This window comes from Calypte anna, chromosome 4A, assembly GCF_003957555.1.
Source record: "Calypte anna isolate BGI_N300 chromosome 4A, bCalAnn1_v1.p, whole genome shotgun sequence".
NCBI classification, from domain to species: Eukaryota; Metazoa; Chordata; class Aves; order Apodiformes; family Trochilidae; genus Calypte; species Calypte anna.
The window spans coordinates 18,568,933-18,593,914 of record NC_044248.1 but is presented as its reverse complement, the minus strand read 5'-3'; the positions used below and the strand labels follow the sequence as shown (position 1 = coordinate 18,593,914).

The 24,982-nt window shown below is 38.7% G+C and overlaps 1 protein-coding gene across 1 annotated transcript in view; it reads left to right on the top strand.

Annotated features, from left to right (window-relative positions):
• PPAT (phosphoribosyl pyrophosphate amidotransferase) overlaps positions 1-24,804 on the top strand; it is a 48,844-nt gene extending 24,040 nt beyond the window's left edge. Inside the window, exons 2-11 of the mRNA XM_030449678.1 lie at positions 10,433-10,499; positions 13,865-14,071; positions 16,389-16,501; positions 16,614-16,759; positions 17,563-17,635; positions 19,133-19,284; positions 20,501-20,628; positions 20,941-21,162; positions 21,915-22,035; positions 23,384-24,804. Coding sequence (XP_030305538.1) covers positions 10,433-10,499; positions 13,865-14,071; positions 16,389-16,501; positions 16,614-16,759; positions 17,563-17,635; positions 19,133-19,284; positions 20,501-20,628; positions 20,941-21,162; positions 21,915-22,035; positions 23,384-23,559 — 1,405 coding nt within the window. The 3' untranslated portion in view covers positions 23,560-24,804. The remainder of the gene's footprint in view (positions 1-10,432; positions 10,500-13,864; positions 14,072-16,388; positions 16,502-16,613; positions 16,760-17,562; positions 17,636-19,132; positions 19,285-20,500; positions 20,629-20,940; positions 21,163-21,914; positions 22,036-23,383) is intronic.
• Positions 24,805-24,982: the final 178 nt, after the last annotated feature.

Here is a 24,982-nt window from a genome sequence, read left to right as displayed (position 1 = left end):
GATACCAATTTTTTTTCCTGTTAATCCTGTGTTAATCAGACTTCTAGAGCAGGAAGCTCATTGATAATGTTGTTGAGGAGGGTAATTTTTGGGAGACATATCAATAATGCTTTCTTCATTTCTTCCAGAGAGAGTGAAAGAAAATGCTTGTTTACAGGTGAATTTAACTGTAGGGATTTCCACAGTTGGCAGCTGCCAGCATTGGATAGATTCAATGTAGTCTCTGATCAGTGTTTTCAGGAATATTCCAGCTATCTTTATTTCCAGAGTGGTTCATTCTTCACTACCAGAGAGTGCCACAGAAACCAGAAAAAGCACAGGGGAAGAGCAAGAATGCGGAAGGTGCTCCCTGCACTTCTCAGCCAAAGCCACAGAGCATGAGGCAATCAAGGAGAGATAAGGTTTCTTTAGTTCTTGTGCAGACCAGTATTTCTCAATAAGAAGTTATTTTGCAACTGAGCTCACTTTTAGTTGTGGATATTAGTTCAAATGAGTTCTAGTGACTTGGTGCATTGCTTATTCATTCTGATGTATGCAGAGTGGAAAACTAGCTTTTTTTTCTTTCTTTCTTTATTCTCTTTAAAAAACATCAGATTCAAAATATCTTGCCCACAAGCACCACATTCAAATCAAGTTGTTATGGGCACTGTGAAAATTTTCCTTATGACTCAAATTTATTTGAATCATAGAATCACAGAATAATAGAATGCTAGGGGTTGGAAGGGACCTCTGGAGATGATCTAGTCCAACCTTCTGCCAAAGCAGGATCACCTAGGGCAGGCCACACAGGAACACACCCAGGGAGGCTTTGGAAGTCTCCAGAGGAGACTCCACAACCTCTCTGGGCAGCCTGTTCCAGTGCACCCTCACAGTGAAGAGGTTTCTCATAATTTTGAGGTGGAACTTCCAAGTTCTAATTTAAACCCATTATTCCTTTTCCTATTACTGGGCCTCACTTGAAAGAGATTGGCCTCATCCTTTTGACACACACCCCTCAGATATTCATAGACATTAATAAGATCTCCTCTCAGCCTTCTTTTCTCAAGGCTAAACAGCCCCAGTTCTCTCAGTCTTTCTCCATAGGAAAGATGTCCAAGTCCCTTCATCATTCTCATACTTCTCTGTTGGACTTTCTCCAGTAGATCCCCGTCTCTCTTGAACTGGGGAGCCCAAAACTGGATACAGTATTCCAGGTGTGGTCTCACCAGGTAAGAGTAGAGGGGAAGAAGAACCTCCCTACATCTGCTGGACACACTCTTCCTGAGGCACCCAAGGATACCATTGGCCCTCTTGGCCACAAGGGCACATTGCTGACCCAGCGAGAATTTACTGTCCACTAGGACTCCCATGGATCTTTCTCCATGAAGCTGCTTTCAGCACTATTAGTTTAAAAAGTTGCTGAGATAGGATATATTTTATTTTATAATCTAACAGATACGGTTGTACCAGATTTAATTTTTTTCAAAGCTTCCTCAAAATGAGAAATTTGCGGAAATGAAACCAAAATATGACACAGTTTAGATACAAAGGGCTCAGCATTTTTTCTTTCAGTGGTGTCCAGGACAGTGCCTAAAAACTAAAGACTAAGAGAGATACTTGGAAAGACATTTTAGTGTCACTTAAGAGCCCATGCAATTGAGTGTATTTTGTTGACTTTTTAGAAAGCTGCTTTCTCAAATTTGAAGATCTTTTTAGCAGGCCAAAAGAATTTGCTTGACAAGAGCACTGAGTAACATGTTCATATTCCTGTAAAATTTGATTCAGATACCTGCTGCAAGAAAGGTCTTATTTATATATCTGTGGATATAATTTAATGTGAGATTCTTGCATCTTCCTTATATTTTTGTTATGGTAGGCAAGAGGGGAATAATTGCTTAACATTAAGGGTGTGGGTTTAACTGGGACCTTGTTTTTTCCCTGAATACAGCATCTTGGAGATTCTATAGTGAAAGTGGATGTAGCTGTACTGGGATGTACACAATTGTAATATCAAAAAATGGAAAGAGCATCAGAAAGAGCATAGGAAATTCAGGACAGTGCTGAGGCAAGGAATCATCTTATTGGCTGCCTAATTCTGTCATGAATGTGTTCAGGTTTCTCCATTCCCTTTAGCACCCATTGAAGGGGCTTGCACCTAGGATCTTCTTCCTATTTGTGGCTTAACAGGTTTGTGCCTTTGCTCTGTAATGACTTTCTGGAGCAGAACTACTGTAATAGGAAGGTTTCCAGATGAGCTCATGTATGGTTGGTTGAACTACAGCATTGCTGAGAAACTCTTACTTGGAGAGAGGATACAGTTGTTTGGAAAACCATTGAAAACCTGGATTGCTCAGTGGGACAGGTCTCACCTCTGCATTTCTCCCCTGGCTCAGACCATTCATGCTGCTTTAAGCAGAAATTACATGAGTAAGAAAAAAATCTGCAAGTTGACATAAGTACCACAGACTAGCATTTAACAGAATTAATGTGGTTAATATGATTAAGCCATAGCATTGGGTGTGTTTTGAATGTGAACAATGGTGACCATGCAGGTGTTACACCACACACAGTGGTCAGTATCTAGTGATGCATGAGACTGTTGAGTGATAAATCTGGGAAGGATTTGTGGCAAAAATGTGGCATTTTAAAGCTGTGTTGATCAGAAACAGAATGATGGCATATTCAAGCTATCAGAAAGTGTTCTGACAGTCATGATATTTTTTAGTTTTTGATCTCTGAGCCATCATACTATACCTAGGTGAACTGATCTGACATGGGACATAAAAAGAAGTGGATCTCCTGAAGCATCCTCATCATCTTCTAAAGAAACTGATATTTCACCTGGGAAGGAAAGAGGTTTTTGATGAAAAATAAGTATGGACTAAATGAGCTTAAACTAGTTTAAGTGAAGATGTCCATACACAATGAGAAGATTATCAACTTTGTAATTTCCACACTTCATTTATATTAAATTTATAATTCATTTGGCCTGTCCTCATAAAGGGGTATGAGCTATATAAGGTAAATCAAATTATTTTATATATTTCATATGAAGCCTATTTGAAATATATTTCAAAATCCTTGTAGAAACAAACTTGATTCTAGGATCTAATATGACTTTCTGACTCTGTATTTGGGGTAAATAACACATTAAACTATAGTTTTAAAGCAGGTAATGAAAATTGAGCCATACAAATAAAAATGGACTTTATACATTGATTCAGATAACTACAAATCCATTTATGTAAAAAAATCATACAAAAATAACTTTAAAATCCAAGAAGAATATTAAAAGAAGATTATGAAGAAAACACAAACATCCTGCAAAGGGTACTGGATATTGATGTAATTAATAAATGGCATAGGGAAAGAGGAAAAGTATTATGACCAGAGAACAGACCTACTTGTAGCTGACAGGTTCCTTCTGGCTTTTCACCCTGCAGCATTCCTACACTTGTTTAAAAAGCAGGATTATAGCAATTGCCGTGCGAGTCCGGGAAGCAGCATACCTAAGGTTCTGAACGAGCTTAATTTTCACAGAGGACAGACCTTTAAGTTGTTCCATGGTAAGACGGGGTATTCGAGGTACCAAACTAGACATAAGTTTTGAAATGTTGGTTCACTGTGCAGGGAATGAGCTGCTTGCTGTCAGGTCCATCCCGGCCGGGCGGGCAGGTGGGGGCTGAGCTGCCCATCCAGAGGTACCGGGGCCGCCCCTCACCAGCAACAGTGACGGGCGCGGCCGAGATGCATCCCGGTATCCCTGACGTGGGTGAAACTGAAAACATCCTAAATCCTCCTGCCTTTCAGCAAGGGCTCAGATTGAGTCATCGGTGCGGCGGCCTGATCCCTGGCTGCTCCCAGCTGGCCGCCGGCATTACCTGCCAGGAGCTGCGGCCGCGCTCCCGAGGCGGCTCAGGTGTGCCCGGGCCCCCGCCCTGCCTGCGGATGGGATGAGGGAGGGATGCGGGGGGGGAGGGGGTAGCGGAGAGATGCTCGGCTGGAAGGCTGCTGAGGGTGCCTGGGGGACTGGGAAGGGCAGGTTTCATTGCATTGGCATAGTAAAAACAGCTTCGTTATTTTAAATAAATAAGAACAGTCAACACGAAAAGATGTTCGAATATTTGATGGGGGGACGGCGAGGAGGCATCTGACCAGCACAAAAATGTTAATAAGAGTATTGCACACTCGTTAAAAAAAAAAAAAAAAGTATATAAAATACTTGTTAATGGCATGTTTATTGTTAAAATCCTGACGACATGAAAAAAAAACCAAACTATGTATGAGTGGCTTTTTCAAGTTGGTATTTCTGCCAGGTCTTCTTGCCTTTCCAGTAGTTTATTTTTGTGCTTATTATATTTTTAATTATTATTTTATGCATTGCTTTATGCATCTCTATGCATTCCTGATGCTTTCCTACTCAGACTTGATAATTTTTCTGCATTTGCTGTGGTAAGGTGGAGGTCAAGAATAGTTACCAGTACATTAATATTTAAACACAGAGAAATATGAATAAAGAATGCAAGTAAATAATGTACTTTATTTATTAATACTTAACTTGAAACAATCAAAAAGGTTTAGCAAAACGGAGAGGTCATACATATGAACTCTAAGGAAATATATAATTTTTTATAGTGCACCATCACTCTACATGGATTTTCTTGGTTGTTGATTACTGGGATAATACACAAACTAAATTTTAAGAGAAGTCTGCATGTTTACTTGTATCTTCTTTAGTTATTTTTTAAGCTAAAACTCCGTGTTTGCCCCTGAAAAACATGTACTTTAGGAGGAAAACAAGAGCATCTCTGCTTTGCACTCTTACATGTTTTTGGCAGGAAAGTGTCATTTTTCCACAAACAAGCTGGGAATTGGTGTTTTATGTTGCTGTCAAGTTTGTCCTGGGACACCTCTCTTAGATTTGATTGTGATTTTTGTATTAATTTCTTCAATTACATTTTTAAAATAAATTTGGTTTTACCAGAGATGAAGAAAAAAAACAGGGAAACACTGCAGAAATACAGTCAGTCCCATAAAAATAATCTGGTTTTCCTTCCTCCCCCTGCCCAGCAGCCTCCCAGTAGTTGAGATAATCTGGCAAATGAAACAGGGAAGGGACTTTTTACAAGGGTGTGTAGCAAAAGGTCAAGGGGTAATGGCTTTAAACTGGAAGAGACATTAGGAAGAAATTCTTTGCTGTGAGGCTGGTGAGACACAGGAACAGGCTGCCTAGGGAAGTTGTGGATGCCTCATCCCTGGAAGTGTTCAAGGCCAAGTTGGATGTGAGCAACCTGGCCTGGTGGGAAGCATCTCTACCCATGCAGGGGGGTTGGAATTGTATGAACTTTAAGGTCCCTTCCAACCCAAGCCATTCTGATTCTATGATATATGCTTTGTAGCTTTACATTAAGGATGGGTATGAATATTTAGACTGAGGCTAAGCAGAATGGTGAAAATACAGCCATTTCATTGGGAGCTTGCCTTGTCCCTCTTCATGCTTATAAAGCAAACCAAATTAGTGTAGCTAATAAGTGCTTCAGATGAGATGTGTATGGTGAACAGTATTATTCGGCACAAAGTTGTTTGCTGATAGCATTTTGTTCTTGCTACCCGAGTCACAAGCCTAAACCTCCTCGGTTCCTCTAGATCCATCCAAATGATACCCAAGGCAGTCCCTTCCTCCCAGGTTTGCTGCTGGGGGACATTGCCTTTCCTTTTGTGGGAAGGACCCTGATACCCTCTGATCTGCCCGCACAAAAGAACTTGTGAGCATCAGCTGCAGAGCCACAGATGCCATCTTAGCATTACAAGTGCCCTTCAAAGCACTTATCTGGGCAGCCATCCCTGAGCAGACACTGCAGCTCCAGTTGCAGGAGGAAAAGGACTGGGTCCCTGGAACCATGACTTGTTAAAAGAAGAAAGTTGATGTTCCCACAGCTGTTCTCTCTTACCCTCCTTATGGATGCATGCATTCTGCATAGCTGCAGGACACGTTTCTATCTTGGCTTTTTGTCTTTGTGGCTGAATGATGGTTGATGTGGGAATCTTTGCATTTAAATTCTTACCATTAGGGTTGCATGATTACAGTTAGTTGCATTTAATTTGTTTATCCATCAAACTTCTTAAAGCAGTAGAAGATATGCGTGTGCATTTAAGAGATATATTTAATTATATCACCTTTAAAATCAGACTTTCCTAATGTTTCAAAATGTGTATCTCACCCTGGAGTAATTTTTTTTTTAATTATAGTTTGGGATCCACAACTGAAAATAATCTTTTCTGATTTAAACTTGCCAGACATCTAAAGTAGATGAAAATTACGATTAATAATACAAATTAAATAAAAAAACAGAGGGTAATCTAAGGGCAGATCCTCAGATGAAGGACACCGTCTTAGCTGCATGCAATACTCCGAAGTGTTATAGCTCATATTAGCCAAAGATTTGGCCCTCAGCTCTTCAAGTTTATAAATAAAAATGTATTGCAATTGCAAAGTACAGAGAGCACATGTTAAAACATTATAAAATTGCTATTTTAATTTCAAGTGAGTTATAGAAGCTTTCTGCTAGTGCTGACAAATTAAGGTCAAGCTTTTCATTAAGGTAAACAATGACAAGAAAAAGAGTAATTTCTTTTCCTCAGACCAGTAAAACTGCATTGTAGAGGGAGGTGCTGAAGGAAGAGAAGAAGGGTAAGCTAGATGTCCAGCTCCTTTCTGTGCCTTTGGCAATGTCCCCTGATACTAATGTCGAGTTTTTTGTTTTCTTAAAAAAAGATTCACAACCTTAATGATGGTAAATTGCCACCTACTGTGGGAACAAATGGCTAAGCTTAGCATTTCTCTTTTTAGCCATCTTATTTTGGTACTTATAACTATTATTGGGGCTTATGCTTCAGTGACATTTAGGATGTGACAAGGAGATTCGGGTAATGTCAAATAGCAGATTGACCCTAATGAAATGATAAGCACAGCTTAAATGCCAGTGTAAGAGGGCTGAATAAAACAAGAGATGCAAATAATTTGGTAAAAACCCTTTCGGTGTAAAAGCAGTTGTACTCATTTGTTTTGCCTTAAAATGGTCTGATAAAGATGATTTTTACCTTTCTCACCATATTACAAATTTTAATGAGAAGTTATTAAACATCTCTTTTTCTGAAATGCCCAAGTTGAATTGCTTACAAAATAATTAAATTTACCATTAGTCATCAAACCTACATTTTCAGTTACAGAGAAATAAGAATAGAAATCCTGAATTTCACTTGTATCACAAATTACATTATTTTTTAAATCGTGGCAATCCCAACCTACTTTCATCTTTCCTTAAGTTATCATCTGAATTAGAGCTCTACAAAACCTGCTTCCAAAGTACTGCAAACGCACGTCAAAGGGAAGGAAAAGAGCTTCTCTTAATTTAACGTTTCGACCCCGCACAGGAGCCTCGACACCAGGGAGTACTCACCGAGGCTGCCCTACAAGCCCTTGGCATAATTTTGCTAGAATTACCCTGTATTTACAGACTTCGACACTGGTGGGTGCTAACATTTTATTCCCCTGTGCGAGGAGTGCATCAAGTCAGTTCCAACAGAGCTGTTGGGGCTGCACAGCCTCCGCTTCGGCTCCAGCAAACTCAGGCTTCGGTTTTGTTCCCTTTGGTTTTATAAGCAAAGAGAGAAAAATAGAAGCAAAAACAGTTTTTTACCTTGCGTGCTGTCTGTTGTGGGGCTTGTGTTCAGCTGCGTCTCAGTCTCAGAACACCTGCCGTTTTCTTCTCCCGCTAATTGTGTGACGGATTCATATCGCAATATGGCATCCAGATCATGGAAAAACTTCATGGATTTAGTGACATCCCCAGAGTTGTGGGCATATTTAACCGTTCTGTATTCATACTTCAGATTTTTATACTTTGCACGGCACTGTTTCCAATCCCTGCAAACTCCTAGCTCCTGCAACCTTTTAGCAATGTAGATAAATATTCCTTTATTCCTCAGGGTGCCATGGAGTTGCTTTCTGATATTTTTTTCTGACCAGACGCTTAACAAGGCTTTAACCTCCTCCTCAGTCCAATGCTTCCCTGCTCCACTCTCCATGTTGAAAGTGACCTGGAAATGATTCACTATTTCTGGCCAAGATTTGGTTTCCTAGGAAACCAGACGGCTGGTTGTCAGTAAGCTCCGCCGAGATGAAAGGATCTCGTTTTACTGGCTCAAGCTGCCTGAGGGGAGTAACTTGAGAAACTGCCAAATAAGCAAGCTGGGTGTTAGTGGCAGGCGGATAAAGCCGGGAGGGAGCGGAGCAGGGGGGGGGGGAATGCTTTAACCCTTCGGGGGAGAAGGGACTTCGGAAAGGGCGCCCTGGTGAAGGAGAGAGGGAAAAAAAGAGAGGCAAACTGTCTGATTCCTTAAAAATCCCAGCACCCCCCCAAAAATACCCCCACCTCCTGGTCTTGCTGGCTGTGTGCTGGTGGGCGGTGGGGCAGCTCCTGTCGCCCTGGGGCAATTGCTGGGAACGGTGGGGCTGAGCCTGCCAAGTGAGTTGGAAGTTTGAGATAGTTGAGACAGGAGTAAAGTGGATAGGATCATCCTGCTTTACATTTACTTCTCTGTACTAATGGTTTTGAACTGATGGTCACGCAGACACATTTTTAACTCTTAATATATTCGTTGGTTGTTAGTGAGGTTGTAGTAAAACGCTTGCATACTTAAAAATCCAGCTAAATTGGTAAAATTATATAAGCTTTGAGGGAATGAAATTGAGCTTCCTATTCTTTCATTAGTGATACATGAAGGTTATAGTTATAATCCAATGACTTATCAAGGGCCTTTCCTTCAGGATATTTGCTTCCTTCTTTCTCGCTATTGATTTTGTTGATATTTAAAGGGGCTGTGTCAGTATTTAAACAGAAATTGCCTCTTCATATTAACATTTGAAATAGAACTTGCTGAATGCAGTCTATAAAGCCTTAAGTTTTACCACCAGTGTTCGTGTTTATAGATGGGATATCTTCCTTAATTAAGATAAACATGTTTAACAGTGTCCTTATCTCTTGATTTTTCTTGTGATTTGTGTCAATAACAGGGTGAATTTGCTCAGATATGTGTGAAGTTTGTTTTGATCTGTTTTCTGTAACCAAATATTCTTTTAAATTTTGCTTTACATTCCACTGGGGCTAGTGACCAATAAAGGGATTTTAAGAGCTGGAGAAAACTTCTAAGGAGCATGGCCAGGTTTAAATTAACATCCATTCTGCATATATTATTTGTGCCCAATTTTATTGCTACTTATACTAAATAATTTCAGTGAGTTTGGTTGAATTAAACCAGTCTAATGCACAAACAGCATTTTTCTAATATACTACAAATATTCTGTGTTCCCTTTTTTAAAAAAACAAACCAAACAACATCTTTGCTTTCCAGTTATTATGATATACAAGTGGACTGGGAGCTTAGTAGTCCACCAAAGTTCTTAGGAGTGTAACAGGCATGGTGGGTATATGGCAGCAGTTTTGTTAGGGGTAACACGTGGACTTATTCAGGGAAGCCTTTCAAAGGAAGATCGAGCAGCCTGCACTGTAAAGCACAAAATAAATAAATAAATAAATAAATAAAAATCCAGTCTGCAAAACAGACCTTTTCAATGGATAAGGAGTGAATTCTAAACCCTGGGCAGTAGTGCAGGGCTCTGCCTGCTGCTGGCCAGGCAGTGCCAGGGAACCTGCCCCTCTGCTTGGCTTCTGTCGGGGGCGGGGGGGGAGAAGGCTGGGGAAAAATGTGGTTTCAGCTGATACAGCACTTCTGCACAGCACACCACAGCTGCCAGCCCGAGGCTGATCTGCTCTAAAAGAAGTATTCCCGTTTGCAGTGACACTGTACACCAGACTTGTTGATGCCCGAAATTAGGTTTATGTGCACAAGCTTTCATCAAAGGGTCCATACTGCTTTTAGAGGTATAAATGCTAACTCAACTGCTCAAGTTAAAGAATGCCAAAACTTCTTCATAAGTGATCCCTGGAAGAGACAATGTATTCTCTTAGGCAAAAACCTGAGTTTCTTAACACCCCCCCCCAACCCAAAGCAGAAATAGAGTAGAGCTACAGAGCCTACTACCAGAGCCGAGGCTATCACTGCAAAGTGGCTTTTCAGATTAGGCATCTGCTGTTATATTATGCCCACACTGAAATAGGACTGCAGTAAGAGCCTGAGCCAGTGCTTGTTAGTGGAAAGATTCCCACTGAATTCAGTGGGCTTAGGCACAAACCTTATGTGACTGTTTTGAAATAAAGCATAACATGGGCAAGAAAACAGTTTTGATTACAAGCCTGTAAAATAAAACAAGCTTAAATGGAAATTTCACATTGTAAAGGAGAGATAAAAAAACACCAATCCTCTTTATGTTAAAGCGTTTATGTTATGCAAAGTGTTTTGGTGCTTCATATTAATTATATTTTTTCCATAGGGGCCAGGAGAGTGCTGGAATTGTGACAAGTGATGGAGAGTCATCCCAGGCATTTAAAGTGCACAAGGTAAAACGTAAATCAGTGTTTTGTAGATGCATAACTGAGATGCACGAGAGTTTGTTTCACTTAGGAAATGGAACAATTAGAGGTAAATTAGCATGTTTTGATGGATTGTTTTGGTTTTGTGAGTTATAGCATCTAATTCAGTTATTTGTGCAATTTCTGTCTTAAGTGCCAGCATTACCCTGCTGTGCTATTGATGCACATGGTGGCAGACACACATAAGTATCCAGATCAGGCAACTGATGTCATAAAAACTACTTACCAAAGTCACCCTGCATCTAAGGTGTTAACTCTGGAGCACCACTGCAACTTGAGATCAAGAGAAAAGAAATACAAGTTAGAAGCAATGCGCAAGCAAACCCGTGACTAATTCTTACGTTAGCGAGACTCAAGGAAGTGGCAGATATTTTACCCATAGGTAAAAATAAATAAAATAAGATTGAATGGTGGCCTATAAAGGTCATGCAGTCTTTCTCCAGCTGAGAGAACTGCAGGAGATTTTAAAAGACATAAAATGACCATAGCCTCAAAAGTATTGTGCCAGGAGAATACCTGCATGCTCTGGGGATATTTTTGCTCATTCTGTATTGAATGGTGATCAGGAAAAAAAAAAAATCATCTTGCTATTCTATCCTGGAAGAGCAAAGCAATAAAGATCAGGAAAGAAGGAAATAAGGAAAAGCAGGAAATAAAACTACATAAACAAATAATCATGGGGCAATTCTTCATGTGTGTTCTCTGACTGAAAACAGTTCGGCTTTATGTTCAGAGGTCTCTGGGGAAGATGAATTAAGCTTTTAGAATGACTCCAAGACTAAGTAAGAACTGCTTTGCTGCAGCAGCCTGTGTATCTACATCTACTCCTGGCTGCTCAGTGCCTAATGCAAAGTCTTGTCTCATCAAGCACCGTGTTTGTCACCTTTTCAGGCATTTCCCCCTCTGTGTCTCTCTCTCACACACACAAGCTTTTAAATAAAGCTTTTCTCAACCTCAGCACCCTGTTATCTGTTGTTCATTCCTTCTCCTGCTTGGGTTTCAGCTTTCCTTCTGGTTTACAGGAATTCCAGCTTCCTTTTAAAATGGGCTGCTGTATATATCCCGTAGTAAAAAGTGCTTCTCTGAATAAACTTCCAGAAGGTGATATAAGAATTTGTAGCGTTTCCATGTCACTGAGCTGCAATACTCAGCTGTCATACTAAGAACTATCTCATCATATCAGCTTTGATATTTTAGAAGTTGCAGAGCATGTGATGGTCTCTTTTATTCTTGAAATTTGTCTCTCAACTGCAGCACTTTTAAAATCTGCAATAACTACAGTGTCATAAAGTGCTTGTGGAGTAAAATCTATATGACTTCAGTTCTGGAAGTGATGCTACTGTATCAAACATTTGGGTTTGTTGCACTGGTGAAAATATATTTAGGACTCTGACTTGTAAACTAGTCCATAAAAATGTCAGTAGCTAAGGTACTACTGAGCAGCTAAGATGCTACTGAGATTCATTTGTCCTTTAAACCCCTGTTGACTCTTCTTCATTGCAAGACAACATGATAGGAAAGGTTTCTGCTTCTTAGTCCATCCATTTACTTTTGTCAACAGTTGAAGGAAATACGTATTGTAGTGTGAGCTGGAACACCTAAGGCGTGGGTATGTGTTCCTTTCTGATTTTTGCCAGCCTTTGACCCCAGTCTAATAGCCTTCGATAAAGGGTATTAATCTTTTGTTGTAAACTCCCAGAAAGACTCCCCCAGATTTGTCTGTCAGCACCTTTCAGGTAGCTTTGTATAACAAAGCATTACAGCAGTAGCTCTATTAGCTCAGAATGTGGAAAACCTTAAATCTCTTGATGAGACATAGCCATGCCAATAAGAGAAAGACTTTGATTGTTTCACACTTGGATATGCAAAAGAATATATCAAAGTAGTTCATCAGACCATTATCAAGTTTTGGCATGTACCAAACCTTATATAATAAATAAATGAGATTGTCTTCATTGGGAACTTTTTATACTGGTGTAATTTGAATTCACCATCCCACGCCAGCACAATCTAAATCAGAGGAATATTTCAAACTGCAATTAAAAGATTATGTACTTGTGTAACCAAATCTGTTTGAAAACAACATTGCTTGTTGAAACTATTGCAATGTTTAACGAGCTATATCCATTAATACTGGGCCTGTCAACTGCTAGATCTCCTGTTAGGATAAAGTTGGCCTAAGTAAAATAAGAGTGCATGGCTTCATTTCTGTTCACATGAGGCACATGATGGAGACTCTAAACCACCTTTATGTCATCTGAGAGAAAACAGATTATAATTGAACTGGCATAAAGTTTGCAGAATGACTAAAGCAAACTTAAGACGAGTTGGACAGTTTGATGCAGTAACTTTTTAATCTAAGTATCCTACGATCACATGTGCAATCACAGCCTCTTGCTAGTCTGGCACAATAGCAGTTTGGCCAATTTCTTTCATTCCTGTCCCATCCCACTCTCTCCTACCTACAGTGCAGATTATGGACCATTCACAGCTTCAGTCCTCTCCCTCTGAAGGTCTTAGAGGAGTGTTACCATGGGGCATATCGTGTATATCACATTGACATGAATGTAAGTGGAACCAAGGATGTAAATATTTTCCACAGGCAGTGGCAGAAGCAGTGATTTGTAGGAGGGCCTGGAATCCAGTCTTAATTCCCATCTCTGCAGTTTTTTTCAGACTATTCTTCCTGCCAGATTGTCTCAACACAGTGCTTGTTGTCTGACTAAAGTATTTTGATGCATTTCTGCTTTGGATAGAAGGCAACCTGGCTATTTGAAATGTTTAAGTAAACAGTAAAGCAATGCGAAAAAATGCTTTGCCTCTGACATCCGTGGGAATGACAGTGGAATCTAATAAACATTATCATGGACTTTGTATAAAAGGAAATCCAATGTAATGCTAACTTGTAAAAGTTTTTCTGTAGATAAAATTCCCTTCCCATAACTTTTTGCTTCTTTGTTGGTCTTCTGGCAGTCATTTTTTTCTGGTGTTTTTAAACAACACAGCAGTTTAGTAGTGTTTTTCAGAAGATACATTTTTAGTAAGGGAATAGAGTGTTCAATGAAAATGCTCAGCACAAAAAATGCCTCAGCACAAAAAATGCCTATGGCTTTATTTAAAAAAAAGACAAATGGGATCACCATGACACCTACTCAGCTTCATGCCTATGGCTTTCAGTTTATTTGCCGTTCTCTTAAATTTGCTTGCTTTAATGATGTACCAAAACAAGGAGAAATTAGGAAGTTTCCAGGAAAGCAAAATGAAACAACCCTTTACCTTTTTTTTGTTTTTCTTTCTTTCTTTTTTTGCTTTTTTTTCGCTTTCTTCCAAAGGGAATGGGACTCATAAATCATGTCTTCAGTGCAGACAGCCTGAAGAAGTTGTATGTTTCAAACCTGGGTATTGGGCACACAAGGTACTCCACCTCCGGAATTTCGGAGCTGCAGAACTGCCAGCCTTTTGTTGTAGAGACTCTGCATGGGAAGATTGCTGTGGCACACAACGGGGAGCTAACAAATGCTGTACGACTCAGGAGGAAGGTGAGTACCTCCTTTAAGAGCTTCTGGCATCATTTCTTTCTGAGTACGAGGCAGCAATAAGCAATAAGTTTGTTATGACTTTTCCTTAATATCAGACTAATTTGGGTAGTCTGTCAGTGAAAGAGCACTGGCATCAAAATGGATCCTATCAGGGAAAAAAAATCTGGGGAGACATTTGTAACTGTCACAGGGGATAATTCACCAATCCTCTAGCGTTATGGTTCAAAGTAACTTATAATTATTGCATCTGTGAGAACAAAGTCCAAACAGCAAGGGCTGGGTGCAAGCATAAATTTTTATTTGACAAATAACAAAAGCAAAGTGATATAGCCCCATGAAGGTATGGCAAATATGTTGCTAGGCAAGGGAGAGAGGAAAGGAAAAGATACAAGGAAAAGAGAGAGAGGCAGAGATGGGAGAGAAAAGAGTGAGCAAGCAAGCAGGCAAGAAAAGAATGTGGGATTTTGAGAAAGTCACCACCCTGGGTCCAGAGGTGTCCAGTGAAGGTTTCTTATTCAAGATGGTGTTCTGATTCTGGACAGGGCCTGATGCAGAATGGTGGTTGGTGAAGGACCCCCACAAAATGGGAACCTCAGTGTTGCTTATATGCCCCCAAATTCCCCCTACTCCAGGCAGATGATTCACTGCTCCTTTGTTGACCCAAAGAGAGGGGGAACTCATTTTTCCAGCTTTCCTCCCCAGGAGAACTGTCATTAGCATGAGCCAGTCAGCAGGAAATCAGAGGTGTCCCATTCAATTTGGAGACAGAACAGGAAAGGGAGCAAGAGAAAAAGAGAGAGAAAATCACCAGTCCTGGATCTAAGTGTTGAGGCAGCCAGTGAGGGAGGGTTGATGTTGACATTGACGTTGATGTTGACGTTTATGTTGATGTTGATATTGATGTTGATGAGACTCCCCAAGCCCACCAATGCAGCCCCTCATATTTCAGGCCTGGTTTGAATTTTGTGTGGTTGAGACAAATCAGACTGAACAACTGGAGCAGACCTCCACCCACTTCACTCTCCAGTCTATCTCTATCAGACTCTAGGCCATATGCAGAGCATATTCCTCTCCAGCAATACCTTTGGAAATGCTAATGAGGATTTGGATGGGGGTGAGGCAGGTAGGGATGTTAGCAAAGGTGACTTTGTTCCTGCTTCCTGCAGAGCAGCCTAAGAGGGAGTTCCTTCATCCGGTCCCTGACATCTGGGCTGACAGTCACATTCTTATTGAACAAGTGAGAAAATTAACTCAGCCATAACAAAAGGTAGCTTGGCTTGAAACTCTGCTCCTTTGTGATGGATGATAAAAGGAGCAAATCACATCCTTAGAGTTAGGAGAGGCATAATAAGGTGAGGTAATTGTAGTGTGAAATGTCTGGTTTGGAATATTGTCTGTCCTGGCTTATAAAATTCAGCATAAACCAACAAATGCCAGATTTTATAGTGTGTTTGGCCAGAAGGGTGTATGTTAAAGAACTAAATTAAATTTAGCAGATGTTTCATTGTGAAATCTCTTCTGTGATGTGTTCCATGTAAAAGCAAGAGGACACACTCTTGCATTGAAGACAGGCAAATATATGGCATGCCCAAAGGAATGTTGGCACAAATGTATGAATGGATGGGAGGAAAAACCAGTGCTGAGGAGAAGTAAATGAAGAGTGGAGAATCAAGAGTTACATGAGTTGTAACATGATTTCTAAACATAAAAATAAGGAACTGTAATCTATACAGCATTGAATGGTTTGTAATCACTGGCTAGATACACTGCAAATTCTCTTCTCCATTACAAGTAGAACAATTTGACTGACCAGGTGTAGCAAAATTTAAGATGTGGGATTTCAGTTTTTTAACCCCACAATACTTCTCTTCACAATTTTTTTTGTTTTGTTTTTGTTTTGTTTTGTGCCCAAACCACCCTTCTGCATTGATATCTCTTTCTGTATCTGCTTTAAGTCATTTCATATTTTTCCTTGTATGTTTTATGTCTCATCCCAGAGCAAACCAAAGCAAAAGCTAACTAAATAGTGCAAACACTTAATTTATGCCCTGTCTGTTGGTGGTAATAATTTTTTTTTGCATGTGAAGCAAAGGAATGAGATGCAAAGGGAGAAATGTAGTGCCAGGATGATTATACCAGCTCTTTTTACATATTTTTCTGGAAAAAAATTGGCATTATGATGATCTGATCACCTGAAGTACTGATGTGTTTTTAAAAAATGTTTGTTCATTGCACAAAGGTGATGTTAAAGTCCAAGTGGTATTAGGTGAGATTTTTTTTTTAAAGTTGGTAACACTTTTGTTTTGTGTTTTAAAAGCTTATGCGGCATGGTGTAGGACTGTCAACCAGTTCTGACAGTGAACTGATCACCCAGCTGCTGGCTTTCACACCTCCTCTAGAAAATGATGATACAGCTGACTGGGTAGCAAGGTAAGGAGGTTTCAGAATCAAGAACAGCAATCTAATCTCAGCTAAAATTCAGCTGTAAATGCATATGGCTTTTGTGTGGCACATGATAATGTTCACCTTTGTCTCATTTCAGAATAAAAAATTTAATGAATGAAACTCCAACTTCATATTCATTGCTAATTATGCATAAAGACATAATCTATGCAGTACGTGATCCGTATGGGAATCGCCCACTCTGCATTGGTCGCCTTGTGCCCGTAGGGGACATGAATGGCAAAGGTAAACCACACATATATATTAATTTTTATATGTGTGTATATATTGTTTGTGTCTGAAATTACTGATATAAGTAGTTAAAGCTACACTTTGAGGCAAAAGTCAGTTCTGAAAATTCAAATTAAAGAAGGGGATAAGGAAAAAATAATTTCTAGGAAGTCTGCAAATATCTCTCCTGTTCCAAACAAAAGGGAATCCTAGTTGCCTGATAACAGTGTGAGAATCAGGCAACCCAAATGTAGTAGAATATTTGTGAAAATTTAATAAACATCACCTAAACAGGAAACAAGGATGTACAGAATCACAGAAGAGTTGAGGTTGGGAGGGACCTCTGGAGGTTATCTGGTCCATCCATTACATCCATCGTAATCAGAGAGTTCTATCAACACATTTAGTATATGAAAAGTAAGGAATTTCTTGTGTGAACAAAAGTAATAATGTATATCTAATGTCACAATACTAGAATTGGCATAGTTCAAAAAAGTGCAGAGACAACAAAGACAGTTTTCTGAATTGTCTCTCTTCACATAACATAATTATCTCTCACATAACAGAATCATGTGAGCATGATTCTGTTACTTCCACTTCTGCCTAGAACAGGTTTGCAATATTAATATTGGTTGTTTTGAGTTTTTTTTAATAATATTACAGAAACTTTGGAATGGCATACCTTTCGTTTAAAAATTATGACAGTCTTTAATGGTGCTCTAGGCAACCTAAAGCAGAGCGATCCCGATACTGTTCTAGAAATGCAATTGTAATTGTAACTAGAACTGTGGACTCTTAACTGAAATCTTTTCTTTCAGGAAAAGATAACAGTGAAACAGAAGGATGGGTAGTCTCTTCTGAATCCTGTAGCTTTTTGTCTATTGGTGCAGAGTAAGTGCCCTGATTCTCAATTTATCTGGAAGCTCTACTCCGGCAGCAATTAAACATTAAACTTCAAATTCCCAAATACTGTAATCTATAACAACGTGAAAGACATCAGATTAGTTTGTTGGGCTGTTTGGAGGAGAGAGTTTGCCAGTCCTGTTTTTTGCCAGTTTATTTTCTTGAACAGATTAACGTGAAAGAATTATGTGTTCAGAAAGTAACTGTAAGCACTACTTTACTGTGTGAAGTAAATGCCTCTTACTTGTTCCAGTAAATATGGTTATATAATTATTAAATTTTAGCCTAGTTTACAGCAGAATTGTTTATTACAAAATAGTTCTTCAGATACAGAAACATTACATTGGTAGCTCACAGGCTGGACTAAGCTGTAGCAGATGCTGTCTGACCAGCCAGTCTCTTTGCCTGAAAAAGATGATGGGCACCTGAAACTATTTCCATGTGTACAAACCCACATCAGTCAAAGCACATGATGACATTTGCATTACATGTCTGGCTGAGATACTCTGGAAAGAGGTCTCTTTGGAAGTTTGGAATGGAAGGCAATTGTGAACTAGAACATAATTAAATTAAGAGAGATTATAAGGAACTGTATTTAATTTCCTATTTAGTTATTATAAAAATGTGCATTTGGGGACTAGACTGAGTCTAAGTTTTCTGAAACATCTTTAAAATCTCCATTAAGAGAAGCTCACCATGTAGGACCATCAGCTGAAACCTGTGGAGTTTTTGTTTAAAAAAAAAAAAAAAATCTGTCTGAAGTTCTGCTGTAAGCAGTGCTGCTGCCTGCTAATGTTAGTAAACAACAAGCAAATACGCACAAACTCACTTCTGGTGTATATATCCAGAATATTTCAGTGTTGTGTGATAGACTCAGATTGAAAGTGCCAGAAGGAGGCACTCACTGAAGTATCTAGAAATATGTTTAATAAGGTTAAACATTATAACATAATAAAGCTAATACTATTCCATATTTCTTCAGATATGAAAGTATGTGTGTTTCCAGTCTGTTTTACTCTATTCAGAGGTAGCTGCCTGTCACCACCAGACAGATATTTCTCTTGATATTGTCTTGTGATCCAGGATTTTTTAATCTACTGTCTTTATTGTTGACTGGTGTTTTACATTATAATGTTTATTAGATTTCATTATAAAGTTCTTGAGTATTGATCTAGGACTAAATTATGAAAATACATTTAATCTGAATTAAGCCTGTACTAGGCTGGGTACTGTACATCTCATATATAGGATGAATTCTAGTACTAAGTAATAATTTAATTCTTTCAGTGACTAATTCAAACTGGGTTAGTAAGGGTCACTTGTCTTAGTGTCTTGGTCTTAAAATACCCTAGGTCAAATCCTAAGATACAAGTAAACTGTTGCATTAGGGTGTCCAAAAGCAGTTTTTCTGTCCATTGAATCTTGTTTCTATTTTGAAACTATAATTTCAGGACATTTCTAAATGTTATGTCTTTCTCTGTTAAGGTACTATCGTGAGGTCCTTCCTGGAGAGATTGTGAAAATATCCAGATATGATGTTCAGACACTGGATATTATCCCAAGACCTGAAGGAGATCCATCAGCATTCTGCATCTTTGAATATGTTTATTTTGCAAGACCAGACAGTATTTTTGAAGGTAAGAAGATATAACATACAAAGTTCCTCCCTAAATAGTGGAGGATGTTGTTGTGGAGAGCAATGACTATGGAAAGGATCTGGGATCATAGTAGGGTACCCATTGAATTTGAGTTTGTAGAGCAGGGCTGGAACAGAATGGCTTGGCACAGTTATGGAGGAGATAAAACTCATCAGGAGGAGCATGTAACATCACCTTCCTCTTCCTGGCTGTGCATATGGCCTCTGCCAGGCCTGTCTGTTTAGTCCTATGGAAAGGTTGAAAACAGTCATAAACATGATTAAGAAAGGAACTTAATTAATTCTTGCAGAGTCAGACTGATGAGTAGGATCTGCAAAACAACTTCCTCTTGGTATTGTCTTTGCAAGAAAGGGTTATATCAATAAGCTGTTTTTGATATAACTTGTAAGTCTATGCATTACCTAAGTACTTGGGGCTGTTAGTCTAATACTTTTGTTATTTCGGTGGAAGCCCTCAAAAATTATCTCAGTGACAAGGTATTACCCAGGAATCTCATACCTAACAAGCTCTTCTTTGCTTTCTATGGCCATGACACCTATTGCTCAAATACAGTTCCCTACCCTTATAAAGCCAGTTTCACTCCACATACCTTTTTTTTATGATTGTCTTGACCTTCAGTATCTTCACTTCTTACATTCTCCTTACAGTACTGCTGCTGTGCTCATCAACGTACTGTACTTACAGTACTTTGCTGTGCCTCATCTCATCACAATACCTCCAGTTCCCTCCCATGTTGTGAATTTTGGGGACCTTGAAAGATTCTGAAGCCTCTTACATTCTTACTAAATTTGTGTGAATTATGCCAACTGATTCAAAGTTAATAAGTGGGCAGACAGCAGGATTGCACAAGCTTTGTCTACTAGAGAAAACAGCCTAAAAATAGAACATATGTGTTATAAACAGGCAGGTGTAATTTCTACTTCTTTCTTCTTGTAAATAGATTTTGTAACATTCAAGAACCTTTAGTTACCCAATTAGGGCAAAATTTATTTTAATTCTCTGTGTAGTGATATGAGAATGTGGGAATATGACATTATGAAAGGAGGTAAAATGACCTTATATGAGCAAATGCTTGTTAGTTCTGGAGCATTTCTTACTGACTTCTATGCCTGCAACTTGCCACAAAAAATTTGTACAGCAAACTGAGAGGAAAAATGAATTATGCAAACCAGGAAAAACTTCTTGCTGTTCTCAGGTCAGATGGTGTATTCAGTCAGGAAACGATGCGGGCAGCAGCTTGCTATTGAAGCACCTGTGGAAGCAGACCTGGTCAGCACCGTTCCAGAGTCTGCAACCCCAGCAGCTCTTGGTTATGCTCAGCAGGTATATGTTAAATTGTCATTTCCCCCCCCTCCAACCATATTTACATGGATCTCTTTTTGTAATGGAGTATAATGGTATGGGTGGTTAGAGTCTTGTATTGATAGTTTTGCATCTTGGTTACGCCCGGTACTCCTCTGTTGAGTGACCTGCACTTCTTTTTTCTATTGTTATTCCACCATATAAAGGTATTTCCAAGTTATTTTTGCTACTGTAAACTCATTCTAAGTCCTAACATTGCTTAAAAAAAACCCAGTAACTGGGAATAACGAGTTCTATAGATATTAATTGTGTTTAACTGTCTCCTGTTTACAGTGTGGACTGCCATATGTTGAAGTACTCTGTAAAAATCGATACGTAGGAAGAACGTTTATCCAGCCAAACATGAGGCTACGGCAACTTGGGGTTGCAAAGAAGTTTGGTGTTCTGTCTGATAATTTTAAAGGCAAGAGGGTTGTTATCATTGATGATTCAATTGTGAGGGGCAATACAATTTCACCCATAATAAAACTACTGAGAGAATCAGGAGCCAGAGAGGTAAGTTAATGTCTGTGTGGTGCAGATGTAAATAGAAGATGGATAGGAGGGAAAAGCACAGGGTTTTGTCTTCATTTGTACTATAAATTGTTTCCCCAATTAAAAGAACAAGTATGCAAAAAAGCAATGGCTAATGCATGTTTATTGGGAAGACAGAAGTTTCTTCTGTATGATTTTCGGGTGAGTAGGGGCAAGGAACACTTATGAAGCACTAGCCACAAACAAGGAGAGAATGGAAAACAAATCAATTATGGTCAGAAAATCAAGTATCTATGTGGTATTTCTGATGCAAGTGTGACTTGGTATGCTGCATTAGGTACAACCACAAAATGCAGTAAATAGCACATGCCTTAAATCACCAGAGCATAATTTTTTTAATTAAGATTTTTTAATTGAAATGGAGCCTACAAGTCAGTTACTGGCACAAAAAGGACCTTATAAAGTTTGACTTTGTAAACTGAAACATGTGCTTCAAGGATTGAACGCTATTGAAGAAAAGGAAAATTAGTATAGAACCTTTCAATAACATTAGGAAATAATACTGGAAAAATAAGTTCTAAAACTTTCACTCTCCTGCTCTGTTGGCATCTGAAAAAAAGCTTTTATCTTACTTTTAACCCTTCCATGACTTCTGTGCAGCGCTATGTTATGTTCTTCATGATCATTTTGCAGAACTGGGTCTTTGCTATTGTGTTATGATCTGCTGATCTTCACCTTGTAGCAGTCTGGTTTGAAACTATATTTTTATTCAGGTGCACATCCGTGTGGCTTCACCTCCCATAAGATTTCCTTGTTACATGGGAATAAACATTCCAACTAAAGAAGAACTCATTGCCAACAGACCTGAATTTCATGATCTTGCAAACTATATAGGTATGTGCAAGTACTTTTTTTCTTTTTTCCTCCTTTTTTCCTTTGGTTTTTTTGAGAGTTTTCACCTGTAGGAACTTTATTGTCTATATCAAAATAAAACACATTAAGGCAAAAGTGAGTAAAAAATCATAATCTCTCCATTTTGAGTGCCCTACCAGTCAAACGAATTACTGCATACTATTTTAACCAATAACTGTATTTCTCAAAACTATCAGAATCATTAGAATAGTTGCATAATCATGAGATTCCAATGAGGTGTGACAACATCATTTTCCAATATTTAGAGCTCCCTCTACGAGTCTTTACAAGGAGCTATTGTAGGCAAAACACCAGGAAGAAAGTGGTGAAAATCTGTTCTATGATGAAAAGCTAATGTCATTTTTCTTCCATAAGATATTAATAAGTTCAGAATTTGTAACACCCACTGATGTTTCTACAAATTTAAATTTATCTAAACAATTCTGTGTTATATATATTTCACTTTGAAAGAAATGACATTTGAAACTAATCAAAGAATGTTAAATACATTCTGAGATCTCTAATGAGTCATGTTTGCACCAGAGCAAAGGAAGACCCAACAGCTTATGTTGCTTGGGATGTGGTAATAACATGCACTGAATCAGGATATTGGCAACAGTGTGAAAGCTTGTAAGTGAGGAGATCTAATATAAATATATATATATATATGGCTTACTGGGTCACAGAGTGTTCGTTTAAATTGTTCAAGAATATAGCAATTAGAAAAGTGTAAACTCAGATTTCCTGTGTTGAATACTCTCGTTGTCTAACATGACAATGAATTCTTTTATGCAAAATTATTGTGAAGGCCATGTTGAAAAATTTCAAGCTTGTAGGATCTCATTTTTAAGTATTACTTACCTAACAATGAGGGCAAATAATAGAAAACTAATGAGGTGCTGAAAAGGCTGTCAGACTTCCCTACTACTAGAACATTTGCATGAGCTGCAGCCTGGATAACCCCCCGTAAGGGTTTGGAGTCCTTTATGTGCTATTTGGGGAGTACCAGCCATGCACACATCTGCTTCCAGACACAACCTACAGAGTCACTCCGAGGAATTACAGGAATTTCAGGGAGTCTTCTTATATACTCTGGACTTGTTTTCTATATTTGCAGTACGTGTGACATAATTTTTCTCAACTCAGAGCCTTATGTCTAGATTTCAGTGACACAAAAGAATTTGAGAGCAAGGCTTATTATGGTCTTTTGAAATCCATTCTCTTTAGGTAAGGGATACACCTCCACACAACAGTGTGACTGCACTCCCAAAGAGCATTGCATCTGGTACAATACTGCAGCTTTAACTGGTGAATTCTTTATTTCCTCTAGGAGCAGACAGCGTGGTTTATCTTTCTGTGGAAGGGCTGGTATCATCTGTGCAAGAAAGCATCAAAGCAAGACAAGAGAATGAAAACAAGCTTAAAACCCAGAAATCACGTGCTGGGAAGATTGGTCACTGCATAGCATGTCTCACTGGAGAGTATCCTGTAGAGCTAGAATGGTGAATTTTTAGTGGGTGGACACCAGTTCACCTCTATTTGAATGTACTGTTTTCAAAGATGCCTCCTTGCTAATTGCCTTCTTACAGTTAGGTGATAATGGAAAGCTTGTTACAGATAACTGATCACTGTTACTAAAACACATCTTTACTGTAAAGACTTACAGAAAGTCTGATGTGCTGATGAAAATGATGTAAGATTAAAATACAAAATCTTATAGTTTTGATGCACAATTGTGCCTTCTATTTTCTCATAAAATACTATAAAAACCAAAGTTTTTTTAATTATGTAGCAGTCCCAGAGTTGTTTGTTTTGGTTTTACCCTGGAGGTGAGATATCCCCTTGTTCACAAAGTACCAGTCATCAGCTGAGCGGTGTTACTTCACATTATCCAAGTCTTCATGCAAAAGTGTGTAAAGTTTGCTTTTCTTATAAAAAATGCCAGATTCCAACATCCAAAACTGCTTCCTCAGCAGTTCTTCCTGAACTTTTTAAGAGCAGAAGTGCCTAACTTTTGCATAAATAGCTGAACAGACTTTATTAGTGAAGCCCTTTGTAATTAAATTGTCCAGACTCCTTAAAAAATTAGCATGTAATTTTAAAATGGATAACTCAGGGAAATGCTCAGCCAAAAGCCCTCATTTTATACCTTCAAAATACTTTTTTTTTTTTTTAAGTCCAGTGTAATTTCATTATCTTTGTGTGCTTTTAATGGTTGCCAGTAAGATGTGGAAGGAGGAAAATACTTGGCACTGCCAATTTTTTCTGACATCTTGTGTTCTCCAGGTAAGTCCAGTCAATTTCTCAAGTCTGAGCCAATAATGCTCAGTGTGCTTTTCAGATGTCAACATACAAAGTGGACTGAAAAATAAAGTCACTTCTCATTCTTACCAGTAAATACAATGCATCAGCTGAAGATGGTGAGTCCTTTTGGGTATAATCTTATTAAGCTACATTACTACTGTTCAAATAAATGTAATGTTACAGGAAAAAAAAAGCCTTCTGAAGAACTATTGAATAAATTATATTTTCAGCTGGTCACAATTACACAGTTACTTGTATACATGAATATCACTTGGACAACAAACCACTGGCAGAACATAGAAAGGCAACTTTTGAAAACTCCTGCAAATTTACGCACAATTGTAAAAACATTTTGTATACCTCAGTTTTTTCACTGAATACCAGCAACTTAGATTTTCTGTTTTGTATTGTGTATTTTGGCCTTATAATGGTTTGTGACACTGTTACTAAAAAAAAGGTTAAGAATTTCTTCCTTCCCCATCATCATCCACGTACTTGAGAGTTAGAGTGATTAAATTCAAAAGGCACCTTTCTTGCATGGAATTTGTAGCAACTGTGCCTGATAGACAATCACAAAAGTCACAATTTGAGAAAGTTGTGTAAATGGATTTAATTAAGTCAAGGC